This window comes from Mirounga angustirostris, unplaced genomic scaffold, assembly GCF_029215605.1.
Source record: "Mirounga angustirostris isolate CCGP_5_RB_7025 unplaced genomic scaffold, mMirAng1.0.hap1 SCAF_1, whole genome shotgun sequence".
Lineage (NCBI taxonomy): Eukaryota > Metazoa > Chordata > Mammalia > Carnivora > Phocidae > Mirounga > Mirounga angustirostris.
This window is the reverse complement of record NW_026991709.1, coordinates 133055486-133075363: the sequence shown is the minus strand read 5'-3', so window position 1 is coordinate 133075363 and position 19878 is coordinate 133055486. Positions and strand designations below refer to the sequence as shown.

At 39.5% G+C, this 19878-nt stretch overlaps 1 protein-coding gene across 1 annotated transcript in view; it reads right to left on the bottom strand.

Annotated features, from left to right (window-relative positions):
* KCNH8 (potassium voltage-gated channel subfamily H member 8) overlaps positions 1-19878 on the bottom strand; it is a 380547-nt gene that overhangs the window by 31526 nt on the left and 329143 nt on the right. The window contains exon 12 of the mRNA XM_064575899.1: positions 1900-1938. Coding sequence (XP_064431969.1) covers positions 1900-1938 — 39 coding nt within the window. The remainder of the gene's footprint in view (positions 1-1899; positions 1939-19878) is intronic.

Below are 19878 nucleotides of genomic sequence, written 5' to 3'. Positions count from 1 at the left end.
TGACATTCTACTGGGATATAGCCATTTCGAACTCACAGGTGACTAGATTCAATCAAACCTGTCATGACTACAGGGGAAGCAGAAAAAAGTCTAGTGGCTGAATGCATGGACTTTTGGTCACACAGTCCTAGAAGTCCTGAGACTTACTACCTATTACTTGGTCAAGTAATATAATTGCTTAAATCCTTTGTTTCCTCACCTGTAAACTGGGAACGGTGTGAGGAAATAGATATTAGATAATGGACGTTAAAACACTTAGCAATGTGCAGTGGAAGTACTTAATAGATGCTTGCCCTTGTGGTGATGATGATGATCATGAAGAAAATGGAAACATTTGCCTCAGGGCAGGTGCTACAGAGTGTTGGTTACCTCTTTTTACATAATCTCCCTTTCTTTGCTAGTTAACAGAACTTTTAGCAATGCACCTTGCCCAAAGATCTCCTTTCTCTGCTTCCTTTGCCAGTTGGTTTGACCATGAGGTTAAGTTCTGGGGTGATACCATGCAAGTGGACAGGTTAAAAGGAACTTTCAGGAAGACGTCTGGAAAGAGGGGAGCCTCTATGCTGCTCTTTCATTTTGTTTTGTTTTGGTTTTTTTTAGTTTCTAGTCTGGACTATTGATAAAGTGGAGAGATCTCCAGCAGCCATCTTAGACAATGAGAAGATCTTAAAAAAGGAAGCCATGCACTGAGGATAATGAAGCCAAAAGAAGAAAGCTCAGGACCCTACTGACACAGTTATATCACCCACCTCTGGCCTTGTCCACAAGAGAGAAATAAATATCTGTTGCCTTGAAGCCCCTATTATTCTAGTGGTTTTGTTATTGTAAATGAACCTAAACCTTAATTATACACAATAATGTTTTTGAAAGTTAAAGATGTTGCATTCTTGGAAGGGATCTTCATTTTCAGAGTGCTATGACGGGGTGAGGAATTCAAATTGGAAAATCCAAAAGAAAGCTAAATTTTTCTTCATAAGAAAGAGAATATAGGAATGGCCTGGGGGAAAAGGGGTATAGTTGTGACAAAAGGCAGCCTGTTGAGAAGAGTTGAAACATAGTAACATTTTGCCAGCTCCTGAGGAGGGATTTTGTAAGATGAGAAAGAAAAGACAGCTACTGCCAAGGAGAAACTTGGTTGAATGCACTGAGTTGTTTTAAGGGTTTTTAAGAAGTTTCTCAATAGTATTAAAAGTAAACCCTGTTTGTGCCCCCACAGCCCCAACTATCTTCAGTAAATTATCAATGTCTTTGACAGGTGTTATATAATTGGATATGTGTTTCTCTGCATGTATGTGTGTCTGTGTGTATACACGTGTGTGAAAGGTGTTGGGTTCTGCTTCAAGGAGAGTACTGAGTAAGGCAAGGAGCTTTTCATAGGGTTCCTGTCACAGGATTATTGGTAGTACAAGTCTAGGTAATAAATCTGATAAATCACTGTTTCTTGGGAAAATTTTCTGTGAAATTGGAGGATTCTTGGAAGTTGGAACTACCATAAGTGTTCAAGTGAAACCACTTCCAGAATATCTCTGAACCATTTCTTTTTATATATGTCATGAATACTCATGTTGCACCATCAGTTGGAAGCCTACAAGAAAACATTTGGCTACTAATTTTAAACATAATAAATGTACTTCCAAGATCAATACCTCAGGATCTTACTACTTTTGGCAGGTTCTGGTGACAACTACTTTTCAATGACAATATAACCCTTAAATAGAGAGATGAGTTTCAATACTTCTCTGTTCCAAACTCCAGAAAGTCAATCAATACATTTCACTGGGAAGTGAGTGTATCAGGGAAATTAGAAACTAAATACATAAGACCCTGAAGTGGGAGGCAGATTTATTGGAAATCCTACAGATTTTAGATAACGGTTCTGCTCTTTGGAAAAAGCCATACCTGTGAGACCGTAGATTTGTTTGATAATCTTGATATCACCTGAAAGAACAAACAAACAAACAGAAGTCGTGAGGATCATTTAAGCCTTTCCAGGTGGTTTGGGACTGGGTAAAATGTAGGAAACAGGGGAGAGAAAGTGTGGGGGATGATGGATCCACCTGGATGGGCCAGAAGGAAAAACACCTCCTAAAAGATGCAGAAAAAGCCTCCCTCAGCCCAGCTTCTGGGAGCTCTATTGACCAGTGTACAGACTAAGAAAAGGGAGCAGCAAATTGAATGTCACACCTAGGAAATAATGATCGAAAGAGTGGACGTATTGGCTATATTTTCCATCTTGATGCTTTATTTGCTTCCCTTTTGTTTTCCATCTCCCTATTTCCTCTTTCCTGCCCTTCTGCTAAATTCTCACGTCTTCTGTGATTTTTCTCTCTGGCTCTGTGAAAACAGAAACCCATGGAATCTTTTCTTATTTAATCTGATTTCTTTCCATCTGTTCACCTCCCCTTCTTATTTGAATACGGGTGGGGGTGATGTCTCCTTTCTGTCCCATTTGTTTTCCTCACCATGATGTTTCTTGTGGACTACAATTAAGTTCACTGGGGATCCTGATCTCCTGTTTGATCAAATTTAAGATTCCATTGATTACAAAAAGAAAGAAAATCCTGCCAATCAAATTGGGACATGCCATCAATGATAAGAGAGACCCCAATATTAGAGATGCTAAAAGGTGCAAAACAAGTAAGTGTTGTAGAATTACTTCAGCAGGGTTTCAGACTACATCTTATATAAAATCAAACTACAGTACTGTGGAGGAGTCCATTATAAAACATGCAGCTTTCCATGCTGGACAAAGAAGCTCTGGAACTTATGATATATCCTGGAAACATGCTTCAGGTCTCATCTACATTGTTTTTTGTGCAAAGACACTTCTTTCATTTTAAAGTGGTAAATAGATGCTATAAATTAGCATAACTTTATTCACATTAAAAAAAAACCTTTACACTCAAAAATGATCTGCCTAGGAAGTGAGACATATTTGGTAATTCTGTCAACTCTCACTGTTGTTGTTGTTGTTGTTGTTTTCTCCTAGATGATTAGGGAAATAGATGTGTTATTATTTATACAAATGCTGGCGTCATTATTGCTGTGCAAATACATGTTTCATCAATGTTTAATTTTATCAAAGAAGTCAACCCATTCTACATCTGCTTAGTTGCCTAAATATGCATTAATCAGAAGCATTGTAGACATAAGTTTTGTAATAATTCCCTAAATAGTTACAAATAAAACAGCTGAATAATTAAAAATGTGAAAACCAAAATTACAGTGTCATAGACACAAAAATGTGTTTTAAAAAGCCTTTCAGTTACAGCCTGGATGAGAGAACGAATAGCCCTGTGGGATTTAGGAAGCCTGAACAGCTTCAGGTCAGAGGTGCCCTCTGAGGTGTAGGAAAAAGAAACTGGTCTCAGCGTCTTTTGATTTGGGTGCGACTGTTCGCTCCCTGGTTTACTTACTGGTAGCATGACTTCTGTCAAGTTGCTGAATCCCAAGGTTGTTTTTCTGTATCAGTGCTTCTCAAACTTTTATGTGCACACAAATCACCTGGGGACTTCATTATAAAATGCAGGTTCTGGTTCAGGAGGTCTGGGGTAGAGCCTGAGACTCTGTATTTCTAATGACCTCCCAGGCAATACTGATGTTGCTGGCCCATGGGGCGTACTTTGATCTCATAACCAACATCACTGCTATTATCATCCTATCACCTATTAATTCATTAAGTGTTCACTATGTGACAAGCATCCTGGAAAATGCTCCCAGCCATTATGTCCACCAGTTTTCATCGCAATCCTAGAGGTAAGAAGTATCCATCATATAACCAGCACTACTGTGATAGGCTCTCTGATTAAGTCATTTCATTTGCATATGGCATTAAGCACATGTATTTTAAAAGAGTACTATGATATATTCATTCCATTGACCAACAGTTCATGCTGATCCAGATTCTGCCAATTGCAGAGAATATTAGTTTAATGGAAACCCAGTATTTTAAAGCTAGAAGTCACCCTAAAGAGTGTCTGCTACAATGATTTGTAACCTGGGAAACAGTAGAATGTTTGAGAAGCATTCCTAAGTAAAGCAGATTCCAGAGCACCAACTCCAAAGAGTCTCCTACAGTTGGTGGTGGGTAGGACCAGGTCCCCAGGTCAAGGCTGAAACCACTGAGTTAGTCGAACTCTGCCTCGACATGTGGAAATTGCCATCCAGGGAGATGAGGTGACTTGCCCGATCCATGCATCAGGTTAGAGTTCTGGCAGAACCCTACCAGACGCCAGGTGCCCTGACTGTGTGTGTTCCTTGCACAGAATCGGAAGTTGCCTCAGCTGCCTCCTCCAGCAGTTCATGCTGTTGCTTGAACTGAAAGACTAAATGCCTGACATATTGTGGAACTGAATCTAGCATGAGGTTTGATAACTGCCACAAAGCAGATACCCAAATCTCATGATACTAAGTTACCCAAGCACCTTGTTAGCCTTTTCTGAGTTACAGATCTCTACAGAAAAATGATGCATTCTTGACATTCTACCCCCATGGAAAAAAAAATGCACAATACAACCTTTGAATAGATAATGTTTATAGATCTCATTTCTTGTTCCAGTAACTGGAAGACTCAAAGGTTTTGGATGTTTTGAGGAAGACAGTCTTATCCAATTTGAGTCCCTCCCACATGAAATTTTTAAAACTTTTAGACAACAGAACTGCTGGTAATCTCTAATGGGGATGATTAAAAAAAAAAGACTGAAGTAATACAGGTTGGGATGATAAAATGTTCTAAATCAGACATAAAACAAGGAATGAAGGTCATTGCAATAAAATCTTGAGAGAAATAAAGAAGGCTGAGGGTCAACCCACTCAGATCTTAGAATTGTACCTTCAGTTTGCCAGGACAGAAGAAGCCAAGTGTGGGCAAGAAAGACCAGGGGCATGTCTTGGCACAAGGTTATCACAAATGAGGTAAGGCTTTATAACCTTGTGGACTAGGAAAGAAACACATTCTCAGCTATACAGAGTTGGTTTAAAACGTTTCTGCATAAATTCTCTTCCTCTTTTATTCCCCGGTCCTAACCACTTAACTTACTCTATCACTCTGTAAGTCCAGTGGGAGCTAAGAGGGAGGACCCTTACATTGAAAAAACACTGCTCACTGGCATGGAGAACCAGAAGAAGGAAAATGGTCTCTTATTACTCAGACAATCTGCTACAAAAAAGCAAAACAAATTCACAATGTCCTTTTGAAAAAAGAACTGTGTAAGGAAGGTCTCAAAATTCTACTATTGAGCTTGAACTGCAAAGAGAAATCAAATGTACTAAAATTAATGGTGATTATAGATGTAAAAAATGCCACTGTATTCTTTAATGTTGTCTATGTTACTGAATGAAGACATTCTAGAAGAGCTTTCAAAGGCTCATACCTAACCTTGGCCATTCAACTTATTTTTTTCTTAAGTTCCTAAACTCCCCAGTAGTAAATTTTCTTGCTTTTAGGATTTTCTTTGAGCTGGGCTACAAGCTCTTTGATTTGTTTCACCTATTTCTGCCCACGGATTAAAGTGTCTCTGAATTCTGACACACGGTACTATGACGATAAGGTTTGGGATTTCATGGGATGCTAACGCCTCACCTTTAGAAGCTGATTGGTTTTTCAGTAATAGTGAGGCATTGCCGATAAGCTTTTCTTACTCTCAAGATCTTTTCAAGAGACTGAACCACCAAGAAGTTAACTACTAGGAGGTAGGAAGGAAGCAAACGGGAATGGAACCCACCACAGAGACTTAGGAATCCTAAACTGTAACCCAGTGGACCAGTGGCCCAAGGAAGGTATTCTCATGGTTTACTTGGTTTGCAGGTCAGAATTACAAGCCCCTGTGTGAGTCTGCAAATGTCCTCTCAACTCTGGAATCTCCTAAGACACTAAAGTGCTCTGGTAGGAATGTTATCTACAGCTGATTGCTCAATTGGGAAATGAGATGCAAATTACAAGGCTCTTCTTTCTGAGTGATTCATGATATCCTCTGCTTTGTTAATAATGCCACACTGATTAAATCACAAAGCAGATTGAAGGAACATGTGTCCTCATTCAGAAAAAGGAATCATCACATATTTTATCTTGTTCTCTGGACAACAACATTACCAGTACTGGTGGCTGTTTGGGATAAATAGAGTATGAATGGAGGATACTCCCACATAACTCAGTAACTCACATCGTTAAAAGGCCCATTTTTACAAAACCATAAATAATTGTCATATGATATGGCAAGTAGCAAGTCAATGGGTCTCACTTTTATTTCTGATCTGCTTCTTTCTCTTGTAGACTTAAGTGGAGGTACCAAGAAATAGTAAATGACACCAAAGGCAGGTGGAAGACAGAGGAATTGGAAAGCTCTGGAGAAAGAATAGGCTTTGAATAAGGGGGCACTTGTTTTCAACTAAAAAAAAGTCTAGGAGTTCACTACCATCTAATCTAAAGAAGATATTTTTGAAGCTGGTCTGAAACCCTAAGTGGGTAATACAGTAGCTAGTATGTTTCCTTGCTTGTTGTATAACTTAGAAACAGAAATGAGATTTTAATAAAAAAACTGATGATTTTGAACTTTTCTAATTTCACCCTGAGCCTTGAGGTCAAGACAAACTATTAAGACTTAGAGGAGACTTCTTTTCCTCTACATAAATACTATCACTTCTGATGCAGAAAGCACATATCAAATAACCGAGATGTGAATTTAGAGTTTATTTTCTAGTTCTGGAGAGCTCAACTGCTGAGACTATGGTATAGGAAACACCACAAAAACTCTTCTTCGCTGTGTATTATGATAAAAGGTCTGTGTCTCAGGGGGTGGGGTGGAGAGGACCCATTCAGGAGATAGTATAGCATAGTGGCTAAGAGCTGGGATTTTCCTAGTCTTTTCACTTATTAGCTATGTGACCTTGGGAAGCATAGTAATTGGGATAAATAGGTAATGATGAGGTAACGAATAATTCGGTGAATTTTAATGGTTTAACCCTAAAGAATTTTTTTTTAAGATTTTATTTATTTATTTGAGAGAGAGAATGAGAGAGAGCACATGAGAGGGGGGAGGGTCAGAGGGAGAAGCAGACCCCCTGCCGAGCAGGGAGCCGGATGCGGGACTGGATCCAGGGACTCCAGGATCATGACCTGAGCAGAAGGCAGTCGCTTAACCAACTGAGCCACCCAGGTGCCCAACCCTAAAGAATTTTATTTCTCATTCTTCCTCTGAAAAATGATGATGGGGTGCCTGGGTGGCACAGTTCGTTGGACATCTGACTTTGTTTCGGCTCAGACCCTGATCTCAGGGTTATGAGATTGAGCCCCAAGTCAGGGCTCCGTCGGGCTCTGAGCTCAGCTCAGTCGGCTTAAGACTCTCTCTGCCCCTCCCCCACCTCTCTCTCTCTCTCTCTCTCTCTCTCACTCTCTCTCAGATAAATAAATAATTGTAAAAAATGATGATAATATTTAAAGTTGTTTTGAGGATTAAATGAGATATATAAATGTAAACTGAACAAATCTTGGAGACCCTGTTGGCCACATCGGACATTAAGAGAAATGTATAACACCCAAAGTACAGTTGACCCTTGAACAGCATTGGGTGTTAGGAGTGCCGACCACCCCTACCCCCAGTGGAAAATCATTTAAAACTTTTGACTCCCCAAAAACTTAACTACTAATAACCTACTACTGACCAGAAACCTTACAAATACATAAATTGTTGATTAATACACATTTTGTATGTTATAAAATATTATATACTGTATTCTTACAATAAAGTAAGCTAGAGAGAAGAAAATGTTATTAAGAAAATCATAAGAGAAAATATGTTTACAGTACTGTATTTATCAAAAAAATCCACATATAAGTAGATTCATGCAGTTGAAACCTGTGCTGTTCAAGAGTCAACTGTAATTTTTTAAAAATAATTATTCTTTTGTGTTTTCAAGAACCTTAAAGCTTATGTGTTGATAAACTACAGTAAGACTTTTTAAAATTACCCCTCCCTTTCTATTCCATTAGCAATAATGAAGGTGCTCTCTCAGAGCTCTCACTGAAACTCTGGATCCCTTCGGTTCACACTTCCCTTCCTGCTTCCCCTCTGGTCATAATGCCCAACGTTCCTGTCAGAGCTGACCGCTAGGTGGTGCCATGCCTTCCAGCCATCTCGTTTCTCTAGGGAGTGAAAGCATTAGGAGCCCGCCGAGCAATGTAAGTCTCTTATGGCTTCAACTTTATGATATACAAGGGACTTATCGTGAAAAAAGTCCTCACATTGTTGCATTTGTTAAGTACTTGGTCCAGTGTCTGGCATAAAAAGCAATTAATTCCTGTTAATAAATGTTAGTTATGTTATTATTGATATATTGATTATGAAGAAAAGTTTTCTTTGAATTGGGTTAATGGGAAAAAGGGCGTTTTTAGCAATGGATATCCAAACACTCACACAGATGGATTTGTCCAACTGAAACTAATATATATGTAGGACTCCTTAATAAAGAGACCATGAAATTGTTAAACATGAGTTTCCCTACATTGCTCTCCTAGCAGAGGGCTATCATCCCATGCCACGGAAATCTTCTTTGTGCAACACTAGGTGGAATACTTTGCATAAAGTAATGACTTGGTATTCTATTCTTTTCTCTCTCAACACTTTCACCTGCTTCACTTAAACAAAATAAAGCACTTTCAAATCGTCCATACAGTCAAGACACTGATAATGTATGCAAATTAACTCAAGCATGATTTTAACTTCCTATCTCTAAATTCAAATGTATGAATTACAAAGCTTTGGGATTAAAAGAAAACCCAAAGAGTCTCTTAATACTTATTCAAGAACTTGGAAAATGCAGGATGATTTTGAGGGAGAGAGAGTTACTTATAAATATGTGGTTCATATCATTCTAGAAAGGCAAAGGACAAAAATACATACCATTATGTGAGAAAACTAGAAATTTCTCCACACTGACATAGGGTTTTAAAGGTTTCAGGCTTCAGGAGCTATGTACCAACTCCATGATTTGGGAGTTCAGCAGTTAATCAGTGCTAAAAAGAATTTGCAGTTTAAACTCATTATATTGAGCTGAGATTCCATGCCCCCCAATGACCTGCTTCTGATTAGGGTACAATGGCTCCTTGGTTAGCTTGTAAAATCAGCTACTATGTAATTGTAAGGAAACACAATAGCTGGTTTCATAAGAGTTTCGGGATACACGCTGAGTACTTTGGTTCCAAACCAGGTGGGTGAAGGAAGATGCTCAATTTGGTATGAGAAGTTTTCGCATCATAACTCCCAATGGCACTTCTAAAGCTAATGTGAAATGCCCAATTTGCTGCCAAGGAAGCTCACTGTCAATTATACACTGTAACAAAAAAGGTGAACAGCCCTATATGTTGAAAATAGTGTTTGTACCAGCAAACTGAAATGTGCTACTCTCCTTATTTAAACCACAGTGCCTTAATTAAGCTCACTTAGCCAGAGAAAAGAAGAAGCCTATATGGGACCATAATAGAGGGGCCATAGGCAGCTTCCACATGACCAAATGCACATCCTTTTTTTTTTTTTTTTAAGATTTATTTATTTATTTTAGAGAGAGAGCATGAGCAGGAGGGGAAGAGGGAGAGGGAGAAAGAAAATCTCAAGCAGACTCTACACTGAGCATGGAGCCGGACGTGGGGCTCAGTCCCATGACCATGAGAACAGATCTAAGCCAAAACCAAAAAGGATGCTTAAATACTGCACCACCCAGGAGCCCCCAAATGCATATCTTTTTAAATTAAAGCACTGTGAAACTTAAGCATGAAGAATATTGTGTTTCACAGCATTTACACTTTTACCAAATATTCAATAATTTCTAGGTGAAGAAGAAACTCTCACAGTTAGTAGATGAAGGCCAAGCTTCTTAGGTTACCATTTTGTTGTACTCAAAGGTGATGCATGGAGCACTGTAAGGAAGATATTACTGACTAATTATATATCGACTGAAAACAGTCTTTGTGAGAATTCACAATAGGAGTACAAACCACTGAAATTTAGGAAGAAATGTGTCTGAGTTGGCATTTTTGCTCCCCCAGTGGTGATCCAAGAAGTCTCCAGAACAACAATTGTCATAGATCAAATGTGCCTGATATATCTTGTTTCCTTCTCTGGTCTCTCCTAATAACATCCTCACCCAAAGTCTGTGAAGGAATCATTCCCCAGTATTTATATAGTGGTGTGTCTTTTTTATTTCTTTTCTTATTAAATTTGTATTTTGAGCCTGAGTTTTCATCCCAGGATAGACTTTTCCTTAACCTTTAAAAATAAACAGTGAGGGGGACACCTAGGTGGCTCAGTCGATTAAGCATCTACCTTCGGCTCAGGTCATGACCCCAGGGTTTTGGAATCAGTCCTGCATCGGGCTCCCTGCTCAGCGGGGAGCCTGCTTCTCCCTCTGCCTGCCGCTCCCCCTGCTTGTGGTCTCTTTCTCTCTCTCTGGCAAATAAATAAAATCTTTTTAAAAAAGTGAGGGATTTAGGGGAGAGGCTTGTGGGGAGACGTGAGGTAATGACCTCTTTCCTGCAATTACACTATGTGGATGAGATTTTAGCGTTATCATGTGACAGCTTAGTTACAGAATGGCCATTTCCAAGTTTGGACAAAATCACAGCAGTATCGATTGTGGAATTCCTCTTCATAAAAATGTGAACAATGAATAAAGCAGATCCATTTAGAATCGGCATAACTTCTTAGAGTGAGGCATTCTAAACTTAAGAGCTAAGTCAGTTACTTATAGGTTCATACAAAGACGACATTCTTCTAGTTACACACATGAAATCTGTAGAGATAATTCTCTTCAGAACAAACTTTTCTCTCCACGTTTTATTAAATTTTTTTTAAGGTGATTATTTTCATGATTGCAAAATATGCATCAGTGACTTTACTGGAAGGACGATGCTTTCACAAGTATTTACACGAGTTTGTGCAAAGCAATTCTGGCCCTTCAAGTTTCCAATCTCTTGGATCAGGCCGTGGTTGTGAAGTTGTGTCTTCGGGGATTGCGGGAAGCTGGCATGTTGGATTCTTTGAAGGAATAATTTTGGCCTTAGTTGGACTGAAGGCATACTACTTTTAGGTAATATAGATGCTTCCAAAATAAGTCATTTGGAGTCCCACAGTGGGTGTCATATTTTTCCTACTAATTTCCATTAGATCTTCAGGAGGTGTAACTTCTACTTGCCACTGGCTCTAAACCACTGACTTTATGCATCTCCTCCTCTTCTTGCTTTTTTGTTAATTCATTCAGAATTTTAATTTTTGTTAATTTTTTAAAAAGATTTTATTTATTTATTTGACAGAGAGACACAGTGAAAGAGGGAACACAAGCAGGGGGAGTGGGAGAGGGAGAAGCAGGCCTCCCGCTGAGCATAGAGCCCGATGTGGGGCTCGATCCCAGCACCCTGGGATCATGACCTGAGCCAAAGGCAGACGCTTAACGACTGAGCCACGCAAGCGCCCCTCATTCAGATTTTTTAAATAAACACTTTTACTTGGAGAAGAACCATTAAAGTGATTCTGTGGTAAATTATTTAGAAAAACTGAAAAAAAGTATTTTAAGGTATGACTACCCTCCTATTTATTAATGAATTTGGCAGATATATATTCCTATAGGCTAGGCTTTCATAAAACGATGGAACACTCATCTGTCCAGCAAGCTGCATTCATCTGCCGCTCCTCCCGTTTTCCTCAAATTACTAAGTGATACCATGTGTGCCCATTCCGTGTTTCCCGAAGAAGACATTCTCATTTAAAGGCAAAACAAAAACACAGTAGTAAAATAAAACACATACAGAGAGCAAAAACAAATCATTTAATTTGGCTGCACACCTTTCTCAATGTTTAAAAGTTTTCTTGAGCTGGAATAAAAAAATAATGGACAGGTCCTACTAGAGGGGCCCATGGTTCAGCCTGGTTAATCGTTCACTAACCGGTCAGCTGTTCACCCGGGCAGGTGCATCCCATTGGACACACAGCTGGGTGAGATTTCCCAGCCTGAACCACATGACTCATTCTGGCCGATGGAATGTGAGCAGAAGAGCACCGTGCGGTTTCTGGGGCTGGCCCCCCCGGAATGCAAAGGCAGCCGCCACCCTCTCTCTCTTAACTGGTTGGCTGGCTGCATACAACGTGTCTGGCGAAGGCCTCAGGCCTGGAGGGTGATGGGGCCACCAAATAGAGGAGGCCTGGATTCCTGAGTCATCGGGTGAGAAGCTGCCGCCTGTACACTGTGATATGAATAACTGCATAAATCGTTTATTCTACTTATTGTATCAAGTTATTGAGACTTGGGGTTGTTTGTTGAAGCAGTTAGCTTGGCTCAACTGACGGTTTCTTAGCGACCACTTGGTCCAGAGGTGAGGACCTGGAGGCCCGCAGAAGGCAAGCAACTTGCTCCAAGTCATACAACTTCTATACGTATTGAGTCTAATGCCTTGTATTCATTGCTCTTTTTGACAGAATCCTGTTTTGGTTTTTCGGTCTTTTCCGCATATATCATGATAACATTTTGTCCCATCAAGACGGAAATGTGACTAATAAAAGGAAAAAATGTAAACTGTACAACCTGGAATATCAATATGCTTCGTTAGCCCTAGTCAGACCTGGGACTGTTTATGAATCCTGGCAAAACGCAGTGTCACAGATCGGTGAGACCATATGCTCTGCTTTTAAAGAACTTAATCTTCCGGGTGGAACGTATAAGTGGGATTACCACAGCACTAAAAGCTCAGCATCTTGCAGATGTTCATCTCAGAATTTTTCCTTAATCATTTTCCTCAATGACATGGAAACCAAATCCTTTAAATCCCAATTCATTTCACATCTCTCTATCTCCATGGATCCCTCCACCCTTACAGAGTTGTCATTAGTACCCCGTGCTGGCCTGCCAATTCATAATCATGAGATACTTCCATTCCCCCGCTCCAGCCTGGCATCTTGTTTGCTTCCGATTTCTGACTACTTGACTACTGTTTCCTTCAGTCAAAGCCACCACTCCTTTGGCATCCCAGGATGCTGGGTTTAAATGGCGAGCAAATAGATGCCTCCAATCTGATGAACCGGGGGCCTCCAGATCTGCCTGCTGAGCACAGTCTGTGCTGTGGTGTAAGCAGACTGTTTCTACCATATGTCATCGTCTCTGCTGTCTACACCCTTTTGGGGAACTTCACGGGAAAAGCACTATTAGAGATGTTTATCCTGGGATTTTGTAATTTGTTTTTAATTTTAATTTAATTTCTACCAACTTAGCTCATTTAGAACAGTTTTAATTATACCACCCACTGACTGTATGTTTTATCAGTTGAGCTTGGCTTTAGGATTAAAGGGCTAACTGAAGTGATGGTGTACATGCCCAAGGATGACCGGTGAAATATTATTAGACTAGCAGAGTGTAAACAGTGAAATATATACTTTAGTAAAACATTCAGGATTATTCTAACAAGACTCCAAGGATCCAATCCTTGAATGAAAAAAACAGAATAAAATTATGTTTTCAAAAAAATCCTAACATGCAGAGGTAAAGTATTGGCAGATTGATTGAGAAATGTTAAAAATATTGCTTCTTTCACCTGAATTCTTTTTGTTGTTGTAGCTAGGGGGGGGGGGAGAGAGAGAGAGAGAAAGGTGAGAGGAGGGGCAGAGGGAGAGAGAGAATCCCAAGCAGGCTCCATGCCCAGTACAGAGCCCAATGTGGGGCTTGGTCTCACAACCCTGAGATCATGACCTTAGCTGAAATCAAGAGTTGGATGCTCAACCGATGGAGCCACCCAGGCACTCCTTTCACCTATATTCTTAATCCTTCTCCATAACTTCTCCATCACTGTGTGTATATGCACATAAAGGAAGTGCTGAGAACATTTTATTTCAATTAATAAGAAGGCCTCCAACTTCTTACAAGGATGAAACTGAATCTGAAAAGAATGGAAATACTATTTTGTACATCTGAAATGATCGTGGAGTAGAGATTTCACAGATTTATTCTCAAACATGGAACAAAGGAAGGATGAAGAACAATTACATGTATAGAAGGCTGAAAAACATGTACTTGAATGGGAAGACATTTTCCCAGAGCTAGTCAGTGACCACAGGGTTATTAATAGGTGGATGGATTTATGAGCAAATGAAAGCACAAATACTTAAGTGAAAGGACAAGTTGGATGGCCAAGCTACAATAGCTCTGTCATCTTACTCATCCTTCTTGTTAAGGACATGTCTTTCCTGAAACATTTAGGCACAGTGGGTTTTTGATGAGACATGACGAGTAATAGCATTAAGGTTAAGAAGATTAAAGTGAATGTTATTCTGGAAATTCAGTATAGCTACTGCTGTAAGTCAGGATGCCTGAAGGAAACCAACTCTTTTAGGGGAATTATGTTCTGATTTGTAGCAGAGTGCTTTAGTGGACAAATGTACTAGGCTGGGATTCAGAATACCAGCATTTGACTCAATTTTATACTATTTGATTCTTTCACTAATTCTGTAATCTCAGGCAGGAACTGCTGGGACAGCCAGTTCCTTCATCTGTTAAGCAAGGATTCAGGGGTGACACCAGGATTAAACATTAAATGAAAGGAGGTAATGTAAACAAACTTGCTTGCTCCTAATACATACTTAATAAACATTAACACCCTTTCCTTGTCAGCAGATGTGCTACTAAATATGCAATCGACAAGAGAAAATAAAACCTGTTGAGAAGCATTTTGATTTTTTGACTGAATCTTATTTGAAACACGTACTTGGAATGGTTGATGGAAGACTTCATCCCAAAGTAAAGGTCTACTTTGTGCAAAGGGAATATTCTAACTCATTTAGGTATATAATTCACTTAAGTTATATACCTAACCAATGACCGGATTTTTAGTTCTCTGAATGAATAAATTTTCTTTGCTCTTCCCTTTAAGTCACTTGTAATCAAAGGAAAAACTGAGTTTTAATAGATGGCACTTAAGGTCACTTCCAGCCCTAACATTTTATTATTCTGTGATATGGAAACATATGTGTGTGTGTGTTGTGTGTGTGTGTGTGTGAATGAATTAAATTCCAATCAGCATTCATCAAGCACATACTTTGTACCAGCAGTTTTACGAGGAAAATGATAGAAACACGAATAAAATATAGTTATGGCTCTCAAACAACTAATATGTATACAACTGAGTTCTCCACTGATAATTTGAGTTCTTCAACGATTTATTTTTTAAAATACATCTTTTTAAAACTTTCTCATGAAAGTATAACATATACAAAAACATGCACAAATAAAAAGTGTACAGTTTGAAGAATTATCAAAAAATGGTTCATTTTCTCTTTCATGTGAAGCTTGTTTTCCCATGGAAACATGTTTCCTATGAATGCTCCATTAACCTAAAACATAGCTGGCATTCACTGCTCATAGGACTAAGGGACAGAGGAAAAATGTATAACTTTGTTTTGATGGATAAACTTACACTACGTTTCCATTGGGTTTAGGATTCAGGTGGTGTGGGACTGAAGTTGCAGTTCCTGACCTCCCTTGCTTACTTGCTGAAGAATTGGACCAGTTTTTCCCTCTCTCGTCTTTAATTAGTCTTCTTATCTAGTACATGAACTTAGCAACTTAACTCCAAGAATACTGTGAGAGTTAACAGGAGGCAGTGTTTGTAAAGTGCTGAGCATACAGCTTGGTTCACAGGAGCTATTATACCATCAGCAGCATCAACATCATCTTCACTTCACGGAGCCTTGTCAAGAGAGTGGGCTCTGTTACCGGAGCCTACAGCAGAACTTGGGGGCAGGCTCTGGGCTTCTACGGTGGTTAAAACACCCATCAAAAGTGCAGTGGGGAATGGAGGACCTGGGGTAACAGTGGGGCAGGGTGGAGGATTCCTGGTGGATACAGGTAGTTTTTCATTCTCAAGGAATGTGCATAAGTCGAGTCCCGCCTTTGTGTGTGTGTGTGTGTGCACGCGTGCACACGCGCATATGCAAATGTGACGCTTTCACTACAGGCTGAACATCTGCGGCTCCCTGCAGGATGACAGTAACTAGGAAAGTAGGGAAAGAAAGACTTTTTTGTCTTGTTTATGGGATGGCAGGTGGCCTTTTATCCTCTGACTTTCTCAACTCGGCTAACCCCTGCTTTCCCCAAGGAGCATAAAAATCTAAATGTTCACTGTTCAACTTGCAAACACAAGCTGAAATACCCAGATGTCCTCAAAATTTGGCTGATCTCTTTGCAGGATAGGCCTCATGCTGTTTGACTGACAAATGGCTACACGGGACAGAATCCAGAGGAGGTGAAACAAGAGCCCATTCAGGGTGGTTTAAAGTTTTTTATGTGTTCTCTACTTTGTCTTTATTTTTTAATATATGTTTAAATAAGATTTGTTTTCTGATAAAATGTTGCTGCGATATGATTGCACAACCTGCAATGATGTGATTCCCCACAGTTCATACAGTCACTGGTTTAGCTTCATTTGTCCAACAACTACCTCTGACCACCCACCACTTTTCTGGATCTTCCTTATCTCAACTCTTCAGTCCATGGGTTGCCATGGAAACCACCATATTACTACAGTGTGATCTCCCTCCACCCTTGATCCCCTCACACAAACACTCCCACACACAATAATTGATGAAACCTGGGTAGGCACTTGACTTGAGCTGAACCACTCAGTCCTTCTACAGGAATCTAGAATCAACTAAGAGAGTCCAGCTTAATCTGCTCCCCATTTGAATTGAGGACCTGCTATCTGTGACCATTTCTTGCGATTTAGACAAGGAAAGACAGACGGCGTGATGACTGAAGGAGAAAGAAATGGAGAAGAAAGAAAAAATAAGAAATGTAGAGAGAATCCTGACCTGATTATAAGAATTCCTGAGATCCACGTGTGTGCATGTGCACATGTGTGTATTTTTTTTAATCCCATAAGATACTTCGAATCCTTACAATAAATCTCCTCTGCTTCTGATGCTCTATTTGAGTTGGATTTTTATTGGCTACAGTTAATGTCCTTATTCTCAATTGCCCCCAAACTTACTAGGGTCCTCAGGCTGGGCCCCTTTGCCAAAGTCCCACACTAGCTCTGTCCTAAGATAAGAATTTAAAAAAGAATCAGTCTGTAGTTTGAGAAGAGGTTAAGAATAACCTTTTTTCTTCTTAGGAGTATGGAGACTTCATCTCTCTGAGGCAGGAGAAAGAGAATTTTAAGGTTAGAGAGGAATGGGTCCAGTGGAGTCCATTCCACCCTGAGATCTTTCAGGGGGAAACAGACGGGGACAAGACTGATAGTAATGGAGGGAATGAAGCAGTAAGCCTGGGTAATTGCTAGAAGAAAAGAGGACACTGAGGGTCTTTTTGCTGCAGTCAGAGCAAGTAAGATGTTCATTAAGTGCCAGAAATTCAACAGCAATCTTCATTTACTGAAAGCCATGAACATAAACACGATGCTGCGCTCCGGGGACACTACCTGACACGCAATCTTTTCCTTCAAGGTAATATGTTTGCCACAACTTCTGAATCCACTGAAAGACCAGTATGAGAAAAGTTTCAGAACCTAGAAAATATACTGTATACAAGTCGAATTTCTAGGCCCTTATTTACTGAGCTTTTCCTATCACATCTGAAACCATCTGAAGCATCATAAAAGTGTACGGTAGGTAAAACAATTGACTACAAGATATATCTTGTAGGGAGAGTATTCTAAAATATACAACTGACAAACAAAACACCTGTTGCTCCCACGATAGCAAGGAAAGCTGACATGATCAAATAACACGGGAATCCTTCAATATGCAATTTTCAAGGAACAATTATCTCAAAAAGGTGCAGAATTAATTATGTTCTCTTATTACCCAAGACTGGGCTAGCAGATGCACACCTACACACAGGCTACTCTTGAAGAGCTAAGTATCTGGGCTGTCAGATACAACTTTTTAAGTTATTACCATTTGGTAAATCATTTTCAAGAAAATTGCTTCCAAGTAGCCCAATCTTATTCCAGTCTGAAATGGGGACTAAATTTAAACCAACTCCTTCTTTTGGAAATAGCTCTCTTTTCAGTACAATCTTGAATTAAATTATAATATAGTCACATAGGCGGCAAGGGATGTTGGCAAATCACAGACTTCACTTGAAAGATCTACTCAGGCTTGTTTTTATCTATGGGAGGAAGCACAGAGTCAAACCTCATGGATATAGTACAGCTTAATTATTTAAGAAATTGTCCAGTGCCAAGTGGTCCAATGGACACATCTCAATAGTACTTGGGAATTAGATGCTTTTTCCAGTGCTATTTGTGTTTGAGATAGGGGCTGCCTACTGAAAACTTTAAACAAAATAAAGATTCACCTTGGCATATAAAAGACATGGGGTCTAGACACCCACATTCAGATACCACTGAAGCTAATGCTAACTAAGGAACATGAAATATACTTGACCGGATTCCACCACACACATTAGAGACCTTATACCTCACAGCTAACCATTAAGTGCAACAGGCCCATGTGTTCCGTTTTGATGAAGTATTTTATAAGCATAGATCAGTTGCTTTGCTAGACCCTGGAATTTTCCACATGTAAATTCATTTCACCCAGAAAGTTTGTAGTCTCATACCCTAGGCAATAAATGTGAGGTGAATAACAGTCTAGAATGATTTAATTGTTAAAAGTATTGATTCTCTACTTTCTGGGGGGTATTAGTGTTATAACTGTTCATCTATTTTTATAGAAAATATGTGTGTGAGCTTAGATTTGAAGGCAGATCCTTTTTCATCTTAACACAGCTTACCATACCAAACTACCTGGAGGAATTATTTTACCTATATTGCAAGGTTTTTTTTTTCCCTTATTGTTCAGCTGAAACACCTCCTATGGCTCTTGAAAACCTCTTGTCTTGAATTTAAGGGAAGTGAAAAATAGCATTTCCAATTTAGCTATTCTTTCAATTTGTTCTTTTTAGTATTACCACTGATACTTTCTTTGGCTTTGTTACTTCTTAGGAATGTAATTCTGAATTCTCTTAATTTTTCATTTTATTTTATTTTATTTATTTTATTTTTTAAGTACACCATATGCCCAACATGAGGCTTGAACTCATGACCCCAATATCAAGAATCGTATGCTCTACCGACTGAGCCAGCCAGGTGCCTCAACTTTTCATTTTAAACTCCATTTACTGGCTATGTGGCTGCTGTCTTCAGGACTTTATTCATTTTCTTAAAATTTCACAGAAGTTCCAGGTCCCAAAGTAAACTTTTTGACATTCATTCATTCACTCATTGAATATATATTAAATGTTAATTCTACATTAGGCTCTGACTTAGGCACTGAGGCTGTAGTCTAGAATAAAACAAAGCCCACATAAAGTAGACATTCTGGTAGGAAAAACTGACCATGAACAAGCAAATATACACATTAAAAGAACTTCAGGTCTTGCTAAACGCTCTGAAGAAAGATAAACAAGGTGATGTGCCAGAGGATAACCTGGAAAGGCAAACTCCTGAGCAGGTGGTCAGGTAAGGCAGGAGGAGCACCATTGCAGGAAGGGAAAGCAGACCAGTTTCCTGGAATGTGAGCTGGAAACAAGATGTCATTGGATGGATCTGAAAGGCAGGCAGTTGTTGGAATGCATAGGATCTTCAAAGTTATGGTTAGAAGTCTGGATTTTATTAACAGTCCATGGGGATCCGTTGAAATATTTTAAGCAACTGAATGAGATGATCCAATTTGTCATTTTGAAAAGGTTGCTTCTGGAGCCTTGAGGAGAGAGGGTGGTAAGGGAATAAGAACAGGGGCAGGAGGACCACTTAGGATACCCCTTCTCATGTGTCATGGTCAGATTCTTTCAGCACCTTCCACACATACAGATGCGTGTGCGCGTGCGCACACACACACACACACA